The 19,115-nt window shown below is 49.7% G+C and overlaps 5 protein-coding genes across 5 annotated transcripts; 2 read left to right on the top strand and 3 right to left on the bottom strand.

Moving 5' to 3' along the window:
- Positions 1-217: 217 nt before the first annotated feature.
- On the bottom strand, positions 218-7,584 carry N7518_000490 (type II myosin; the record flags this gene model as incomplete). The annotated part of the gene is made up of 4 exons (XM_057181418.1): positions 218-655; positions 716-6,892; positions 6,953-7,096; positions 7,147-7,584. The coding sequence occupies 4 exons, from the start codon at positions 7,582-7,584 to the stop codon at positions 218-220; spliced, it is 7,197 nt and encodes a 2,398-aa protein (XP_057046768.1).
- A 640-nt stretch (positions 7,585-8,224) lies between these two features.
- On the top strand, positions 8,225-11,817 carry N7518_000489 (uncharacterized protein; the record flags this gene model as incomplete). The annotated part of the gene is made up of 5 exons (XM_057181417.1): positions 8,225-8,795; positions 8,859-10,208; positions 10,419-11,113; positions 11,174-11,414; positions 11,618-11,817. The coding sequence occupies 5 exons, from the start codon at positions 8,225-8,227 to the stop codon at positions 11,815-11,817; spliced, it is 3,057 nt and encodes a 1,018-aa protein (XP_057046767.1).
- A 2,404-nt stretch (positions 11,818-14,221) lies between these two features.
- On the bottom strand, positions 14,222-14,668 carry N7518_000488 (uncharacterized protein; the record flags this gene model as incomplete). The annotated part of the gene is made up of 1 exon (XM_057181416.1): positions 14,222-14,668. One exon carries the CDS (start codon positions 14,666-14,668, stop codon positions 14,222-14,224), a length of 447 nt encoding a protein of 148 aa, XP_057046766.1.
- Positions 14,669-16,059: 1,391 nt separating this feature from the next.
- N7518_000487 (DHHC family palmitoyltransferase) lies at positions 16,060-17,603 on the top strand (the record flags this gene model as incomplete). The annotated part of the gene is made up of 5 exons (XM_057181415.1): positions 16,060-16,171; positions 16,231-16,708; positions 16,764-16,887; positions 16,942-16,982; positions 17,036-17,603. The coding sequence occupies 5 exons, from the start codon at positions 16,060-16,062 to the stop codon at positions 17,601-17,603; spliced, it is 1,323 nt and encodes a 440-aa protein (XP_057046765.1).
- Positions 17,604-18,363: 760 nt separating this feature from the next.
- On the bottom strand, positions 18,364-18,723 carry N7518_000486 (uncharacterized protein; the record flags this gene model as incomplete). Its single annotated transcript, XM_057181414.1, has 1 exon — positions 18,364-18,723. The coding sequence occupies one exon, from the start codon at positions 18,721-18,723 to the stop codon at positions 18,364-18,366; it is 360 nt and encodes a 119-aa protein (XP_057046764.1).
- Between the last annotated feature and the right edge of the window lie 392 nt (positions 18,724-19,115).

Here is a 19,115-nt window from a genome sequence, read left to right as displayed (position 1 = left end):
GATGGACACGAAACTGAAACAAAAATGAACGCCGGAAATCGAGACCAAGGAATAAAAGCTTGGCCTTCAAATAATATGAGCAAGCCCGTGGCCAGCTGAAAAGACTAGACCATCCCTTTCCCAAATGCAAATAAACCTCATTAAAACATCCCTCCGTAATCAATGTTGCAACTCCGAGCAGGATTAGCCTGCTAAACATAAATCAAACCCTCCCTATTCACAAAAAGCCCTTGGTGTTGCTGGGTTGCCGCTGGGGAATGTCATTAGATCCATAGACACCACTCCCGCGACGGCTTCCAGTATCACTGAAGGTCACACCACGTCCAATAACGCTGCCTCGCTCAACGCGCAGGGCTTTCCAGCCCTCCAGCTCGCGTTCCAGTCGCAATGCTTTCTCACGCTCCTCGCGGAGATCTCGCTCGGCGCGGCGGGCCAGCAGCTGGGCGTCCGAGTCATTATGCTGAATCTCCTCGATGTTGCGAAGGAGCCGTTCAATCTTGTCCCGAGCTCTGTTGACCTCGTCAGTCAGCTGAGTGTTCACCTTGTCTCGCCTGTCAATCTGGGATTGGAGATCCTTGACGGTGCGATCAACATTGCGAAGAGAGCGCTGCTCGGAGCTGTGCTTGCTCTCCTGTTCTTCGAGGTGGGTCTCAAGCTGAACAGCAGGGTTAGTACGGAAATCACAGAGACTGAGCATGGAGCCATTTGAACTTACCTCCTTGATCCGCTTATGCAAGAAGCGAACATCCTGGCTACCAGAGGAATAACTCTTGGTTTCGAGATCGAGACACCGGAGTTGGGCTTCCTTCAGCTGCTTCTCAACTGCTGCCTTCTCCTTGAAGAGCTGAGCATTAGCCTCCCGCTCAGCAGTGACCTCCTTCTGCATTTCAGTTGCCAGGGCGTCTGCACGGCGCATCTTTCCAACCGCGGCGGCAGAAACATCTTCCTGCTGCGCAATTCTAGACTTGAGCTCAAGAAGCTCGCGGTCCATACTGGCAGCGTTTCGCATAGATGGGCTTTCACCCTTGGCAAGGTCCTCAAGTCGGTCGCCAGCTTCGGCCAATCGACCTTCCAGCATCTTCTTGTCTTTCAGAAGCATATCACGCTCTGCTTGAACATCCTCAATGGAGGTCCGAAGGGTGCGCACCTGGGATAGGAGTGAGACAACTTTACTCTGAGCCTCGTTGTGTGCGTTGACAGCTTCGTCACGAGAATTGGTGACATCCTGCAGGACAACATCCATCCGAGATTTTTCCTTAGCCCATGTTGAGCTATTGAGAACTTCGTTGTCCCATTTGCTGCGAAGATTCTCCAACTCCTCACGGAGACGAGAAGTCTCTCCACGGCCGTTGAGGACACGCTCACGTTCCATCTCGAGTTCGTTGTTGAGAGTAGAGAATTCTCTCTGGTACTTTTGTCGGGTCTGCTCCATGGAGGTCTCCTTGTCCTCGAGATCAATCGCGCGCTGGTTGCGGTAATCTTCGAGTTCATTCTGGAGACGTTGCTTAGCCTGCAAGGCACCTTGAAGTTCCGCAGCTTGGTCCTCCATCCTAGCCTCGAGGGACTGTGCCTGTCGCTGCAAGTCCTCAACAAGCGCATCCATCTCCTTGCGCTCAGACATAATCTGAGCGCAGGTTTCTTCGGCTTCTTGCCCTTGAGATTTGGCGAACTGCTCGGCGCGGGAAGCCTTCATAACTGCAATTTCGGCCTGCTCGAGTTTGTTGAAGTATTCATCGGAGCGACTCTTGTACAACATGAGACTTGACTCCAGATCAGCCGATCTCGAAGACTCGGCATCTAGGCGAATCTGGAGATCCGAGAATTCCTGAAGAAGCTGGTTACGGCTAACTGCATCTTGCTCTCTGCCAACTTGCAGCTCTTGGGCCTCGGAAAGGGCATCACGAAGTTCAACCTCCAATGTGGCTCTGGCGCGCTTCAACTTTTCGAACTGAGCCTTGGCATCACCAAATTCCGTCATAGTTTCATTGTGAACCTTGAGGAGTGAGCGCCTAGATTGCTCTTGTGAGTTGATAAGGTCATATAGTTCTTCGTGCGATTTAGCTTGAACGTCGCGCAGGGACAATTCTCCGGAGCGGATGCTACGTTCCAACGATGAGACCTTCTTGGAAGAGTCGTCGAGTTGGTCGTGAAGACGGCCATTCTCTCGCTCGAGAAGCTGCATGCGACGGATTGACGGACTTTCGTCCTGCCAGATATCGGCGGTGGGGGTAGAGCGTCCAAGCTGGCTCTGGAGGTGCTTGTTTTGCATCTCAGTCATCTGAAGCTTATTCTGAAGTTCTTCCAGCTCAGCGGCTGTATCCATGCGCCTTTGATAGGCCTGTGTGTCCACTGTTCGGTCGGACCTCGCGGAGTCATTCGGTGCTTCGAAGACATTGTAGCGTCGATTTGGAGTGGTGGGGTTAGAATATTTCTTAGCAGCATTTTCGGAGTTCTTCCTGAGGTGAGCCGGGGTACGGTTGTTGGTCACTTCGTTTTGGTCGATCTCCTCGAGCAAAGCGCGCTTGGACGATGAATATTTGGCGTCGAGCTCCTTCATTTCATCCCCATGGCGTCGGCGCATTTCAGCAAGCTGGCTCTCCGCTCTCGCGTACTTCTCCTCGGTAACTCCAAGCCTGTTTTGAACAGTTTCAAGGACCTGGGCCAGATCAACTTTCTTAGAAAGGTGTGGCTGAACAGCCTCCCAGGATTGAGCTGGCTCAGTAGCCTCAGGCTCGAAGACCTTGTGTAATAGGATCAATTGGCGGTGTAAGTCCTCGATCTCTTTGTTCGCCCTATCAAGGGTGCCCTGGGTTTGACGGGTATTAGCTTGAGCTTGATTGCGAAGTTGCCGTTCGGTTTCGAGCTTTCGATTGGCCTCTGCTAGTTGCAGGTTCGCCGCTGAAGCAGCCTTTTCAGCATTACGACTGGTTTTGTGCTCGCGATTGACCTCATGATTCAAATCCTCCAAACTCAGCGACAACTTCTCTTTCTGCTTCTCCAAGGATCTAATCATGACCTGCGAGTCTTCTAACTGACGACTCAATCTCTTGGTCTCCTCGTCGAGCCTGGACTTTTCCTTTTGAAGGTTTGTCAAACGGAGTCGATTATTATCACTGGCCTTCGAGTTTGATCGGGCAATATCAAGGTTCTTTTGCTGAATCTTCGTCAAGAGTGACTTGTTATCGTTTTCGGATGCAGTCAGCCTGCCTCTGAGAGTCACGAGCTCTCGTTCAAGACGCTCCTTGTGCTGATCATGACGCAGACGGAAGTTTTCTGATTCAGAGATCGAGTGCATGAGTTCTTGAATCCGCGCTGAGAGTTGTGATCGTTCTGTTTCAACTTCTTCAAGCTGGCGAGCCTTCTCCTCAAGGTCCTTCCGTGAACTTGTCATACGCTCCTCGGCCTGGCTCATGATTTTTCGTTCAATCTCAGCCTCGGCATTCATACGGGCAGTTTCGGCGTCGGTGAACCTCTCGCGGAGCTTGATCAATTCGCTTTGCAGTTCTTTCTTAGTTGTTTCCGCTGCAACTCGTGCCTCCGTAGCGCGACGCAAGCTATCTTGCTGGATGTACATCTCTTTCTCGATGGTAATCTTAGAGTCGTTGAGGGTCTCATATTTCTGAGTCAACAGTGCAAGATTGTGCTCGGAAAGCATTTGCACGTCATCTCGTGACTGGCGTTCTCGGCTAAGGTCGGCTTGAGCCTGGAAGAGATGGTGCTTGAGATCATTTATTTGTTCCTCTAGCAGCTTCCTACTCTGTCCAGCCTCAGCATCCTCCGATCTCTTATTCTCAAGCAAATTCTTGAGGTCCGCAGCTTCGCGTTGAAGTTGCCTCTGTTCGGAGCGCATGGCATCTCTCTCCGCTTGTACCTCACGAAGTTTAGATTGCATGTTGTCGTGGCGTGCCGCAAGGGAAATCTTTTCGGACTCCATGCTTCTCTTTTCTTCCTCGTGGATCTGAACGTCGTTTCGAAGAACTGCGATCTCGCTCTCCTTTCGACGAAGTAGTTCTTCGTAGCTAGTGGAAGTACTCGAGAGTTCGGCAATCTGATCACGAATTGACCTGTTCTCTTCGGTGACATCGCGGATTTGTTTCTTGGATTTATCGAGTTCCTTAGAAGTATTTGCGAGTTTAATATCAAGATCTTGATCGGTCTTCAACAATTTGGCTTCCAGGTCTTGAAGCTTACGATCTTTCAAGCTGAGGTGGCTTTGGAGTATCTTGATCTCTTTGCCCAGTTCTTGAATTTGGAGGTCCTTTCCAGAGAACTGAGCCTCCGTTTCAGAAAGCTTGATATCGAGTTCCTTGACTCGAGAATGCAGACTGTTCTTTTCTGACTCGAGTTGCTGGATGATCAAACCGGCCTGTTCCAGCTGGGTAATCCGAAGTTGCAGCTCGTCGTCAATTTTCCTCTTCGCAAAGACCAATTCATCCAGTTGCTCTTCAAGGCCTTCCTGGTCTGCGATTGCACCGGCAAGCTTATCAGCGAGCTCCACTTCTCGGTATTGCAGTCGCTTGAAAATCTCCTCCTTGTCCAATGCAAGTGCTCGCTCACTTTCCAAAGTATGCTGTATCTTCTGAATCTCGATCTCAGTCCGGCGTCTTTCTTCGTCCAGTTTGTTGCGTTCGGCAAGATCCTGTTTCATCTTGATTTCGAGTTGTTGGATCTTGTCGTCACGCTTCTTGACTTCCTTCGCATTTCTCGTGTCCCCCAGTAGCGGCTTCATCCTTGAAAACATGCGCCACCAAGGGCTCCCCTTCAAGTCTAGGTAAGCGTGGAAGTTCTGTTGGATAATCCTGGTTGCCTCCGCGCGGTAGAGGCGCTTGTTCGAAATGCGGCGCTGGACGAATCCTCGTGCCAGAGATTGAAACTTAGACATGATAGTTCGGATGAGTTGGTCACGTTTCTCTTCTAGGTCGGCCAGAACACCTGCTCTGAAGAAAACTTTGGTGCGGCCAACCCGGTACCAGCCCCGATCCATACCAAGCTTTGCCAACATAGTGCGAGCAATAGTCTGTCCCTCCAAGTACCCCTTCGGCATATCCTGGCAAAGAACCTCATAACGCTGTCGGAACTCTGTGAACGGCAAGCGGTTCGGGAATCCAGTACGAGCGATCCTGATCCCTTCCAGGACACCGTTGCATCGCAGCTGATCCAAGACCAATGGAGCGTGCAGCATCTTCGGACGCTTCTTATGATTAGGTAGGATACAACGGACGAAATGAGGGTGGGTCAGGTGGAGCTGAGCCATCAAGCTAGATAGCTGCTCCTTGTGTCTTTGGGCAACTGTGCGGAACAAGCCCTTCTTGACACGACTCCTGGGATGGTTGCCACCATCCTCCTCTGAGTCTGCACATTCGGAGAACAGATTTGCTACGTGTGGTGCTTTCGAGGCGGCCAACAGGCGTGTAATATTGTCGTTGAGCGGATCTTTGTTCTTCTCAAGCCAATCACTCGTGTTGTACTCAACTTCCGCGGCGTAATGCGTGAGAATGAAGCCCTGGTTGAGACGAGAGGCGTGGTACTTTGGAGTCTTGCGGTCCCAAAGGCTATGGAGCTTTTCGGTGAATGATTTGTCCGTGGCTTTGGGCATCACACAATCTTCATCAAGACAAGAGAAAATGCCAATGGGGTTGGTCAATTCGATAAGGTCGATTGTTGGCTGCAGGTCCTTTCCGAAGTCAATGAATTGCCACTCAATCTGCTCCCTCGCATATTCTTCTTGCTCAAGAACAAACATATGGTGGTTAAAGAATTGCTGAAGTTTCTCATTTGTGTAGTTGATGCAGAGTTGCTCGAAACTGTTGTTGTCGAAAATCTCAAATCCAGCAATATCAAGGACCCCGATGAAATAGTTATCGTCGCTAGCCATTGAGCGACCAAGCTGGCCATTGATTCTAGCGACAAGATTTCCAAATCCGCGCTCATAGATTCCCTTTGAGAGGGCATCCAGGGCCATGCGGACCTGGTCTGGCGTTTGGACCTTCTCCACCCATTCCCGGCCGGCCTTCACGCGTGGATGCAGAAGACCCTTGACAAAAGCTTCGGCCTCAATACCAAGAAGGTAGCAAGCCTTTTCCATGCTGGAGTATCCCTCAGGCGCCAGAGTTGCCTGGTCTGCTCGCATACTCGCCTTCGCAACACTCACATTTCCCAGATGCAGAACAGCAGCGATAGTCCGCAGGATACAGAGCTGATCCTCGTCATCGAAGTTCATCACATGGAAAGCTTCAATCAACGAGTTCCATTCTTCCTGGTCAGAGACACCTACGATAGAGTCATTTCCGTCTCTCGTATAGGCGAAATCCTCGATCTGAAGGTCCGCTAGGAGAAGCTTCTCGCGTGTTTCACGGTCAGCGCCCTGGAGAAGCTGATAGAAAACGTGATAGTTTCTCTCGTTGGGGTTAGGCTTGACGACTCTTGATTTCTCGAGCAGATACCAATCGATCAAAGCTCCAGAGATTTGGCCTGCGCGAGAGAATTCAATGCGAATAAACTTTCCGAACCGGGAGGAGTTGTGATTTCGGACCGTTTGGGCGTTACCAAAGGCTTCGAGAATAGGGTTGGCTCGTAGAATCTGTTGCGAAAGGCCGGTGAGTTGCTTCGCTCCGGAACGACCATAAGGCGTATCAGAAGTGGCGACAGCAGCGAGGTACTGGATGACCTTCTTTGTATTTTCGGTTTTTCCTGCTCCAGACTCTCCTGTTACAAGGATGCTTTGATTCTGCCCCTCCTCGACAAGATTCCGGAAAGCCTCATCTGCCATGGCAAAAATATGAGGTCTGGTCTCCTCTCTCCCGCGACCCTTGTACATTTTGATGTACTCATTGGTGTAGATTGGTAGTGGACAGTACGGGTTGATTGTCACTAGGAAGAGTCCAGAATATGTCTATACAGTCAAAAAGTCAGTTAAAATCACGGATTTGTGCATTTTCCTGGCGTGACGAACATATATTAGGTCTGACTGATATCTGGTATGCAGGTTATGCACCACAGACGCCTCGTTCAGATGTGTGAGTTCTGCCATATCATCTGCCTTGTCAAACTTGGCAGGATTGACTTTGTCGACCTGGTCCGCGTCTAGTTCTTGTTGCTATCCTAGTGTCAGCGCATTTTATCCTTCTCATGGGATCACATCCATACATCACCATCGTCGGTCTGCACCAACAGTCGCCCTCCTTCAAATTCCTCCAGAACCAGGCCCCGGACAAAAGCCTTTTGAGGGTCTCGTATCCACACATATTTGTTCCCAGAAAAGTCATTATCTCCTTCGAGTCCACGAATTTGATCCGCGCCCCGTCGTAGTTCCTCAGATTTAATAAAACTTGGCGCAAATGTTCCGGAGGAAGGACTATTCTTTGCGGAATTCGATCGCTCGCGATTTCCACTTAGGGATAATGATGGCGACAACTGTGATACGGGCGTGTTGCGCAGATGACCTCTCGCTGACTCCAGCGCATTCGATGGTGTAATGATGGCCGATTTGGGCCTCGTATGTGGAGAATGTGTTCCTTGTGAAGACGATGGCCGTGCAAATAGACTGGCACGCTTTGGCGAGCCGTTCAGCTGGGAGGGAAGCATGGTGATCGTAGTTCAATGGGACATTATTTGAGCGTAGGGATCGTTATCATAGCCAAGATTATTTCCACAATCACGGTCGTAAGTGTAGTGGAAGTGAGTGTAGTAGGGCACTCGAGAGAGGAAGTGTCAAATAGAATACAATTAAGAGAGGTGTGAAGTTGGCAAAAAGTTGGAAGAAAAGTAAGATGTTCGAAGTGACGCACCCGAATGTCCATGCTGTTTGTTTACTCTGCGTTCCTCGGGCGCCCGCCGATCTAAGGTGGCCCGTGCGCACGTCACGTGAGATACTCGATCATTTTTGTCGATGAAGGCGCTTAGACCTTAAAAGACGACCGCGTATCTCAATTCTTCTTGAACACCTTTATTCATCGACTTCTCTCGTCCTATAAGCAGAATCCACAGTCGCATGGCTCTTTCTTGTTTCTAGATCGCCATCAGATCATTATCACCCCTCCACAGTGACTCCAAATTGAAGTTCTGCGTATCCTTTTCCCAAAGACCTACCGGTACCTCTCCACCTGTTTAATCCTTCAAGACAACATGAGATTTGGTCTTTGAAATTGCGACCTTCCTTGAACTCCAGCCTCTCGCTTTTGAGAATCGTAGAGAATATATCTCTTTCATCCCTGCACACAACATCATGTCCGACCAACCTCCCTCATACGGTGGCCATTCAAGCTATGCACAGCAATGGCCTCCTGCATACCCTTCGATGATTCCCGCGAACTTTCCCAGTTCAGAGTATCCTCAAATGCATCAACCAACGGCGACGAATCCTGGGCCGACCTTCGACTATAACATGGCAAGCGTCAATGCGAATTCGCGAGTTCCAGGTTCAAATGGTGCTGGAAACTTAGCATTCATTCCGCCTCAGTTCCCCTTCTTCAACCACTTCGATGCCTCACAATTTCCACCTCATTTCCCTCCAATGCCGTTTCCTCCGATGAGCTATCCCCCTATGCCAACAGGGTCCTCACATCCCCCCATCCCGTATCATGGTATAGACGGAAATGTCACATACCAACTATCAACGCCAGCTGTACATCCGAAAACCGCCCCGGTTCAGCCAGATAATCACCGTGAAGAAGGCGAAGTTAGTGAGGGATCGGATGAAAGGTCACTACACCCTACGACACGCAAGGCTACGCGCCAGTATTCGGACCTAGAAGAAGGAGAAACTATATCTTCTAGCGCGCAGTCCGTTAGAAGTAGTCGGTCACGTATTACTCCCATGATTCCCCGTGTTTAGTTATGTTTTACTAATAATGGTGCAGCATACAACCCTCCTTTGTCAGTCTCAGCAGACCCAAGCTTGGTTCACCGTGCGATGCAGCCTCAGCGGCAAGACCCACCTGCCACTGTCCCAGCCCCTCCACCTCAGAAATCGGCCGCGCAGCTACGAATTCAGGCCCAAGGCGCTTTGCTTAGCCTGGCGCCACATAATATCCGGTATAATGAACTGGTCGCTGAGGGCATCAACCCTATGATCTTGAAACGCCTTTACGAAGAAGTCGGCATCAAGGTCACCACATCATCTGGGCAGTGTCCACCAGTTCCTGAGAAGGCCTCCGCCGCGGCTGCAGTTGCTAGCAAAGGACTGGGAACTAGGAAACCAGCTGAGGTGCCCTTGCCAGCGCCCCAACCTTCTGCCCCTCCCGCTGCCCCTTCTGCCAAAGCTGGCAAACCTCTGGAGCGAAAGGAACTTATCGCCCGCATGCTAGCTGAGAAAGCTGCGAAGGTGACCTCCAAAGAGGCTTCACCAACTGGCAGTGCAAAGTCCCACCCTGCGATACAAGTTGATGAACCCCGCCCGGTTCCAAAGGAAACACTTGTAAAGGAGAAGAGCAAAGCCCAGACGGAGTTGGCAAGGCAGCGAATTGAAGAACTCAAAAAACAGACTTTACTGAAGACCCAGAAATTGGCTCAGGCAAATCTACCGCCGATCCAGTTAGAATCTCCAGCGCCAGCTATCCAACACCCGCTCCCTCTTCGACCTCCTGTTCCTGAATCCCGTCGCTCTGCTGGGCTTCCAGGACTCCTTATGACTGGATTGGAGCAGGAGCCACATGAAACTCTTGCCGCTGAGCCGGTCCAACCCATAGATATTGACTCAACACCGGTGTCTCGAGCAACCCAACGCAAGCGACCTCTAGCTTCCGATTTCGATGAGCCAGTTGCACCTCCGAAGAAGCATTTCAACCACGCTGCGAATAGGTTCGACCCTACTGATAAGCTCATCATTGCAATTAGCGACGATGAATCGCTCTACGGTGATGATGAGGACGATGACATGGAGTTGGATTCGAGCTCAGAACAGGAACAAGCCCCGATAGTGACCTCGGCCATGGTCAAGCCTACTATCCAATTAAATCCTCCTGCCACCCGGGCTTCGACGGCTACACCACAAGCCCCTTCTAGTCTAAGTGACCAAGGAGACATTCGACTTAAAGATATGGAAATTCAAGCTATGCGTCGCAAGATTGCGGAGCTGGAGCTACGAAGGAAATCGAAGCTCGCTGCCAGTAGAGCCCAGTCACCTCGCACCCTAGATGACTCTGGGGCATCATCATCCAGTGGACAATCCAGTGGGCAATCAAGTGGGGTCGCTGCTTCTTCTGAAGAAGGTAAAGTTCTTTCTATCTCTTTTCTCTCTGGCTCTCTCTGGCTCTCTCTGGTTCTCCTCTCTCTCTCTCTCTCTGGCTCTCTCTGGCTCTCTCTCTCTCTCTCTCTCTCTCTCTCTCTCTCTCTCTCTCTCTCTCTCTCTCTTGCTATGACATGTTCATTCTCAGGTGTTTTCGAGATAAAACTTTGCGTTTCAACTAACCATTACCCAGATTCTTCAAAGACGAAACCGACAACGGCCGCACTTGATACGATTATGCCCGTTGCGCCCGTTGCGCCCGTTGCCCAACAGGATGCACTATCCGAGGCCGCTCCCAACCGAGAACCGCTGGAAGAAGCCTTTGCTGACGAAGTGGCAAATGGTGTAATCGATAGCGCCGCACAGACATCGGCTTCATTCGAGTCCGATTCTGCTAGGTCAGCTATGCAAGAATCTGTTGATAGCAGCAGTGATAGTTCCGATTCTTCCAGCGATAGTGAGGACGAACCTACTACCTCGCCAGCGCAACTCGATGTCGACCCTGCTACTGTGCCGTCATTCTCAGAGCCTATGGAGATTGACTCTTCAGAGCGATCTGTATCTCAGAGCTCGCCCTCTGCTATCACCCACCCTAGTGCCAATTCTGCCGACGAACACGTTTCCCAAAATCAGCTTAGCGAACAATCTCAGCGTGAACTGTCTGCGGATTCCGACGGTTATGAGCCCCCAGAGCCTGATGCTGACGCACAGTCTGAGGGCTCGAGTTACAGCCCTCCTCCATTCAGCCCAGCTATTTCCGGTCTCGTAGAAAACACAGGAGTTTCGGCACCATCATTTGACTTGGCTCAAGCTGATGAAAAACTAACAAGCACACCTCAGGTGTCAGACTCATTACCTCGGTCGGATTTGCAGGTTGGCGCTCCTGGCGTATGAACACTACCCTTCTCAAAAAAAGTTTTTGGTGACCCCATACTGACCCCTATCTAGACTGAAACATCGTCCGCCATTTCGGAGCAAAGATTCACGCCGTACACTAGCCCACTGCGAACCTTCAAGGCTTATCGATACCACCCGCATTATGCCGAAGACGTTCCGAGTGGCTACCGCTCGCTAACTTACAGTCATAATATCGATTCCATGAAATACATGTGTCCATATGAGTTGGCCGGGGGTGTCTGCAATGACCGATCCTGCGAGTTTCAGCATCTTCGGGACATGACTCTAAGCGGTGCGTCGACATGAACAACGTGCAACACCCCACCTCGTCCTCGAGCTCCCCCACCGGCGTATTGCACTATCTAGTCTGTTTTTACTTTCTGTTTATTGCTCTACTGCCTTCGTCTCTATCTCTGCCTCTACTTCCTTCCCACCCATTGCCGTGTCCTTTTTGCCCTGTTCGAATGCTGACCACAGAGCCGTTAACCTCGACAGACGACAAGATTCTCGTCCAGATGGGCTCTGTCCGAGAGGGTCAAACCGAAGAAGAAAAAGAAAAATATCTCGCTGGTCTGAAAGAGATCATCAACGACTTACGGCGTGACAAGGTGAAAGATTTCAATACTGTGGCCTCCGAGATAGCCGCATACCGTAGGCGCTTCCTCCAAGACCCGTCGCGTGTCTTGTCCCTGTAACATTCTCCCACCCTCATTCATTGGACCCTTTCAGTGTCCTCTTCAGGTGAGCTGTCTTCTACTAGTCTTGTGAACACCACCATCGAAGTTCTTTCGATAGTGGGGGAAAAACATCATCACACCACATGGACTCGGACAATCCTCATCATGGCCATGAGGCCATCTACACTATTCCATGCCACCGCCTCTTTTTAGGGGTCTCGCGTTCATGACCTGGCTTTTCCTCTGCATCATTAGCCGATTCGGCGTTTTCTTCCCTGCATTCCAATGCATTTGATCTACGCGTTTGGGGGCTCGCGGACTTTGGGGTCACCTTTCTTTTTCCCTTTTTTTGTTGAATCTAGGCTCTTGCCTGCCCATTGGACCCGACAAAAACGGTGTTAGGGCATCTGCATCTCAGCTGCTGGTCGTAACTTTGGCAGTTTCGGCAGTCTCTGCTCTGAGGCAGCTCTGGCTACTGCTAATCTGCCACCGAAGGGTGCGGTTGTACCATTAGAATCTCGGCAGCTTTTCGCGGAACATATTCATAGCAATCAGTCAATATGTATTTTTTTCTATCCAACCATTGTTCTTTTTGTATCTTCGGTAGTAATGAAGTAAGCATGACCTCGCAACTGGCATGGATTGTGTATAAGTAAAAACACGCTAAAACCATTAATTCATTCGATTAGAACATATCGTGAAATAAAATAGAATAAACCCTTTAACTCAGGGAACTCCACAACCCAAATATACTGCAGATGCATATTTTCAGCCGTGCTCAACTGAGCTGAGAAGAGCAACAAGAAAAAAGGTCAAATCCAAAAGCCAAATCCAGAGGAAATACCTATTTCCCGTACAAAGTGAGAAAAATAAGAACAAGAAACAAAATGTGGGTTCCTGCGGCTGGTGGATGCTAAGTATAGCATGCAGAGTCCGGTCGGGGAGATGGGGCCAGGGCTGGTGTGACAGTTTCAAGATTTAGATATTCGGAGATAATAATAGTAATAGTCATAGTGTACGGAGTCATAGAGTATGGTATACGGGGTGATATTTTTAATATTATCTCTCTCTTCTAATCAAGAATGTAACCATGACATTCTGTCCCTATTCCAGAAACAGATCTATACGAGTTGACTCAGGGCAAGGCAGATCTAGCGGACTGAATGTCTTGGATTCGACAGATTCTTGCTGATTGGTCCGGGGATTCCTCGTTTTCGGTTATGTTCCTCTTCTTGTATCGACGTACGGAGTACATCGTAGGTTCATAGCCAGCCCGAGATAGATCACGCACCCTGCGCCCGAGAGTGAAGTCAGTGACCGGGCGAACATTGAAAACCTAAGGAAAACGCCAAGCGAAATGCTAGTAAGCGGGATGAGTTGTGGATATGGCAGTAATCTGCATCTTTAAGGATTTACAGCATACGGGAGTTGGGATGACAAGCGCGTCCATAGAAACCTGGAAGGGAACCCAAACCCGCGGGGCGCACAGTCCAGCACAGCCTCAACGTCGAGAAGGGAAAGTAAGTGCCCAGGTGGGGGCTACGACAATGACTAAGTTGGGAGCTGGATACGGGGAGAGTGGGAATAACATCATAGAGCATGCCATAGGGGGCTGAGTCTGTGTCAGAGTAGAGACATAAGCCCTAAATAATAGGTGAGGACTAAAAGGGTAACAAAGGTGCAAAGGCCAAGGAAGCAGAGAACAACGGGGAATAGACCTCGTTTGTATTAGCCTCCGAGAACCAAGACCGCTTCTCTCAGTATGAGCCATAGGGCTGTTTGCTGCAGATGCCAGGCTCAAGGAGCGGTAACAAGAAAAGAAAAGAAACTAGTTCATCCTGACATGCATACAAAGTACATCACTTAGCATATCGGGGTCCATTTTCGGCTGAGCCGCAAATTATTTCAACCAACCATGGCAACTGGATAATTCGAGGCCGTGCTTAGAACAGGGGGTTGCTGCACGCCGTGAAGATCACGATGACTCTACACCTTGGCATCTAAGGAGAAAATAAATGTAGTGATGATATTGATGCTGTATCAAAATGAGATGAGAGTGAAAATCAAAATCAAAATGAAAATGGACAAGGCAGAACAGCGGAGAATCCAGCCCCGCTAGCCTCACGCTAACCCAAATCAGGAACCCGCAAGTATACAAAAATCTAGTCTAACAAAACAAAAAAAAAGAGAAGCATTTACACCAGGATATATGCCCATGACCCATGACCCGCTTTGCACGCTTTGCATAAAAGCATTCCAGAAAGGAAAAAGAAAATCATCCAAAAAAAGCAACAGAGTTCGGAATCACTATGCCGAGCCGTCAGCTTCAAGAATCACCGAAACGCTGAGTGAGCATCGGAGTCACTTACCATTGTACTCGTAGTACCCAGTCTCGGCCCGCAAGATGGCGTTTCAAAAAGTCTCACTTGATGCGCTTGCACCCGCTGCAGGCAATGTGGCTGCATTGAACACACTGGGGCTGATGGTTGTAGACTTTAGGCCCGTCTCCGCATCCACAGCAGATGTACATGTAGGTGGCACTGTTGTACCCCGTTCCTGGTAGTGATGTTGTTGAGAGGTCTGTGTAGTCGGCACGCCGTAGAGGCCGTAGACCAGGGAGGTCTGGTACGACTATGGGCATGGCTGTGGTCTTCAATGTTGGTGTGCGAGGAGAGTGCACGGTAACAGCAATTGGGTATGCAGAGACTGGATTGCAGTCGTGGGAGTGCGAGTGGACGCTCATATTGTTGGAGACCTTGTCACAGATGCAGCGAGAGCAACGGGGCTTTCCACACTCGATGCAGGCCATGTAAAGGGCGGAATCGTGAGGGCCAAACTTGCAGTCGCAGCAGTACCACAAAAACCCCATTGATGTTATGGGCTGGATGAATATGGATTGTATTGGTGTCTGAGACAGAATGGAAGACTGGGTGGAAAGCAGAGTGTCCGGTTCTTTATAGTTGTAGAGCGGGAAACCGTGTCTGAACTGATACTTGGATGCTGATTGAGTTTGAAATGGAATTGGATTTCAAGCCTGGGGATCGTGAAAGCTATATACCTCAAGAATATTAGAATAGATGTAATAGAACCAGAAGCGCAAGGCAGCGTTCCTAGAACAGTCAACAGCCCAGGCTGCCTTGCCAGATCCACATCGGGTTAAGCTAAATTCATTACCCGGGCAGTAATTGGGGCAATGGATCAAAGTTGACCTTAGTTGTACATCATCCGGCAAGATGGGTTGCCCAAGAGAGTGTGGCTTAGTGTAATCCGGGGCTGTCATTGCCCAGGACACCACAGTTGCGCCTAGAATGTGAGGAATCTATGAATCATATCTGAAGAACAGGTCTTTTGAGTCAACGGGCCCACTATTCCAGGCTAAGCAAATGCCCACACCGTCTCCAATGGCCTGGCTTACCCCGAGAATGTATGGGCGTCAACGGGTTCTGGTCCCTCGGGTGCGCCGAACTAACGGTCTACCATCAGGTCGGATCTCTTTTGGGATTGATGCCTTGGTATGTAAATGCTGTTGATCAATTGGTTTCCAAGGTGCAATATACTCCACTCCCTCCTAGTTTTCCAGGCACCGGCTGCTTCGAAAAGCAAAACGAAGAGTCATCGAGTCAGGTGTTGTCGCGCCCTTCGCAGTGTTGCCTACGCAGGCTTTCTGACAGCCTGAATATGAAGAAAAATCAGTTTCATCATTGTCGTTTAGGGTATTTTTTGGTACTTCTTACAATTAACAGATTACGAGATGCTGTGAAACCCGAAGGCTGATTTCTAATCTAAATTCTCACCCCGTGGGCCCGTAGAAATTCCATGCCATGTGCCTTCCTAGATACTATATCGAGTCATATCGAGTACAACCGTAGCACCGTCGAGATCTAAAAAGAGATTAGAGCATGAGGTGATCTGACATTGCTCACCAGGCCCTATCTGACGGTCGCAGCTGAGATCTACAGAATTAGCAATAGTAGGCCCGACATTTCCCGTATCAACACGGTAGCTGAGGTCGTTGGTGAAAGGGCAATATGGGGATGTTTCAAGGTTCTCCCGATGCCCCGATCCATGGGACCCCCGAACGGGCAACGAACCTTGGGACCCCAGGGACACGGACACCCGGGCGCCTGGGCTCCGATTACGTCAGGTTTGCACTGTTTGCTTCAACGACTTCCCTAACTCGATCCGTCCTTGCAATCCACCGAGGTCATTTAGATATTCTTAAATTCATGCATTTCATATTGCTGTATTGACTCCGTATTTATGGCGTCTCCCGCGCAGAAGCGCGTCAACGTCGTGGTATCCAGGCTCATTCCGCCTGTGTTACTCGGCGCTGTCATATACGCTTCTTATGCGGTCACGAAACCGTTATCCAGTGAGTTTTTTGCGAATTTGGTCGCTTTTTTACCAGGAAACTAACAATATGAACCCCAGTCGACTATCTAATCCATCCCTTACCCTCCTATAACCGAGGCCCACGAGTCGGCGCTGGCGCCGCGATCATCGCGATCTATTACGTCCTTTTAATTCCCATGGTCGTTTCTTATATGCGACTCTATTACCAAGTCCTGTGGAATCCCGGATACCTTCCCCTCGGTGAACAAAAATTGGCGGATGACGAAAGCACAAAGCAATCGAAGCGCCGTGGGAAGAAAGGCACACGCAAAGCCGATCCGGAGAAGACAAACCAGGCAGACGTGGATGTGGAAAGGGGCTCAAACTCCACTGCTGTAGGCACCGCCGTTCAGTCAGATATTGGGTTGGAGAGCTTCTACACTAAAGATGTCTTCGTCTGCCAGGAGGATGGCCGGCCCCTATGGTGCACTACGTGCTGTCAGTACAAGACAGACAGGGCGCACCACTGCCGCGAGTTAGGTCGCTGTGTGCGCAAAATGGATCACTTTTGTCCTTGGTATGATAATCCCTGTGCACATACCGCAAATCAGTATCCAGCTGACAGAATGCAGGGTTGGAGGTGTGGTGTCGGAGACATCCCTCAAATTCTTCATTCAATTCGTTGCTTATACTAGCATATTTTGTACCTTTGTTCTTATTGTGTCCGCTTATTTTACAGCGGAGATCCGACGCCAGGTAAGACTTCCACGAGCCATATCAATTCTCCGCTTGTTACTGACTTTCGACCAGACCGGAGGAGCAAACCCTCATTGGTGTGTCTGTATTGGACTGTAAGTGCCCACCCACTTGATACTAGGAATTTAGCAAGTCTGATAAAAACCAGGAGCGGCCTTTTCGCCTTCTTCACCGCCGGTATGACATTGAGCTCAGTTCAAATGGGCGTCGCCAACATCACAACAATCGAAAACCTAAACCGGGGCAGCGTCGTCTGGACCCTCGCCATCCGTGTCCCAGAATACCTCCTCGAACGACTCTGGGCAGCCGAGTCCCCCTGGGCCCCGACATTCCGCATGGTCTCCTACCCACTACAAACATCATCGTCTCCAACCCAGCCGCAAACCACAATCCCCTCTCCGGACGAAGACGTGGCTCCGGGCGAACGCCACGTCTTCGCCGTCCTCCATACTCTGCCGGGCCAGAATCCCTTCGACCTAGGCAGTTCATTGAAAAATCTCCAGCAGATCATGGGATACAATATCGTCGATTGGCTGCTGCCGATCAAGCAGAGTCCGTGTGCTGACCATAGTAGCATGGAGAGTTATTTTGCCCTGAGTCCCGTGGTGACCCGCTTGCGGCTTGAGGCTGGACTAACCCCGCCCGAAACCGGGGCTGTTCCGCAATCCCCACACCCAGGACGTAACCACCGGCAACAATCTCCTAGTGATCAATAGTTCGGGGCGCTTAGTGTGCTTCGTGCATGTTTTGGATACCTTATAATTAATGCAATGTGTCTCCATTAATGATGCACTATTGGCCGGCCTGGCTGTGTTAGGATGATTTATATTCCGATAGGGTGATGCCCCCTGCCGGGCAACTGTATGGCTAAATGTCGTCGCTATCACGTATAGGCCTCCCGAGGTCATGGACATCTTGATACTAGAAAGGTGAGCCATTAGATGGCAGATAAACCAAGATTTTCAGCGAAAATAACACGTTCGGAGCGTTTAACTCGGTGATCTTTACTCAATATTAGTAAACAAATCCTGACTTATAACTATTCATAATCGATCATTTATCGATCACTAATATTGGAATGAGAGAACATATAAAGTCTGCATGTATGATATGGCAGCTTTATGTGTGGTAAATGGGATATATATATTTGGTTATTCCAGGGTATCCCCCGATTCCAAACAAATAACTAAGTCTCTATACCCTGCATCACTCATTAGTATTCGTATGTCCCGTTTGGACAGACAGATTGTTGACATCAGCGACACAATGTTCAAACATTATCCAGGATCAGCACGAGACAATCGTCTACAGTATATCGCCTAATATGCCACAATGTCCCGCGACAATAAACAAACAGAAACAGAAAACAGAAAATGAAAAGGCAAGAAACGGAAAAAAGAGAGGAAGAAAGAGACGAAATAAACGCAAACGCAACCCTAAAACCGCAAATCTCTATCTCCCACACAATCTGTCTCCCTAGGGAACAACCTCTGTGCCACAGAAGTCGCATTCAACATGGGAGCAAATAGGACATTTCCTCTCTGGCGCCAGGTTGGGATTGACTAAATTCTGGCACTTGCAGCACGTCCACCATTCCGGCACCAGTCTTTGGGCGCCTGTAGACAGGCATTCGGGTGTGGGAGTGAGAACGGATATGGCATCCGGGAACGGAGCCAGAGTTGAGTGTGCGTGAGATGTCAGCGGACTGCTCATGGAATCGGCATAAGAGGAATTGTTAGGCCGGGTGAAGTACCAGCCGTGCGAAAAAGGAGTTGAATTCTGTCCTTCGCTGTTGGTCCCGGTATTCGAGGATTTGTTGGACATAGCGTTGGACATGGCGTGGGCAGATATAGTGGCTTTAGTGTGGAATAGATGAATTGATTGGCAGAGGAGATAGTTTGATCTATGGGGTTTTGATTTGCGAGGTTCTGAAGCTTTTGAACAAGTTGATTGAAGGATTGAAACTATAGATTTAGGTATATCAAGCCAATTGAGTCTGATTGTATGAGAAGCAGCCATGGAAGACTCTCTCTTATAATGCAAAACGCACACACAGACACCATGATCAGGGCTCTCATTACAGCACCCAAGGCCCAGGTATAGAAGCTCACGCGAAACCCGAGGTGAACAGACCAGAGTCAAACAGCCAAAGAGCCACAACTACAGAGTCGAAACCCCAAGATAGGGAACAGAATACCCAGCGGGCAAAGAGGCACAGCAAACAGCAG

This window comes from Penicillium psychrosexuale (assembly GCF_028828465.1).
Source record: "Penicillium psychrosexuale strain IBT 29551 chromosome Unknown utg000001l, whole genome shotgun sequence".
Classification (NCBI taxonomy): Eukaryota; Fungi; Ascomycota; class Eurotiomycetes; order Eurotiales; family Aspergillaceae; genus Penicillium; species Penicillium psychrosexuale.
The sequence above is the reverse complement of the archived record's forward strand: the minus strand, read 5'-3'. Positions and strand labels throughout refer to the sequence as shown.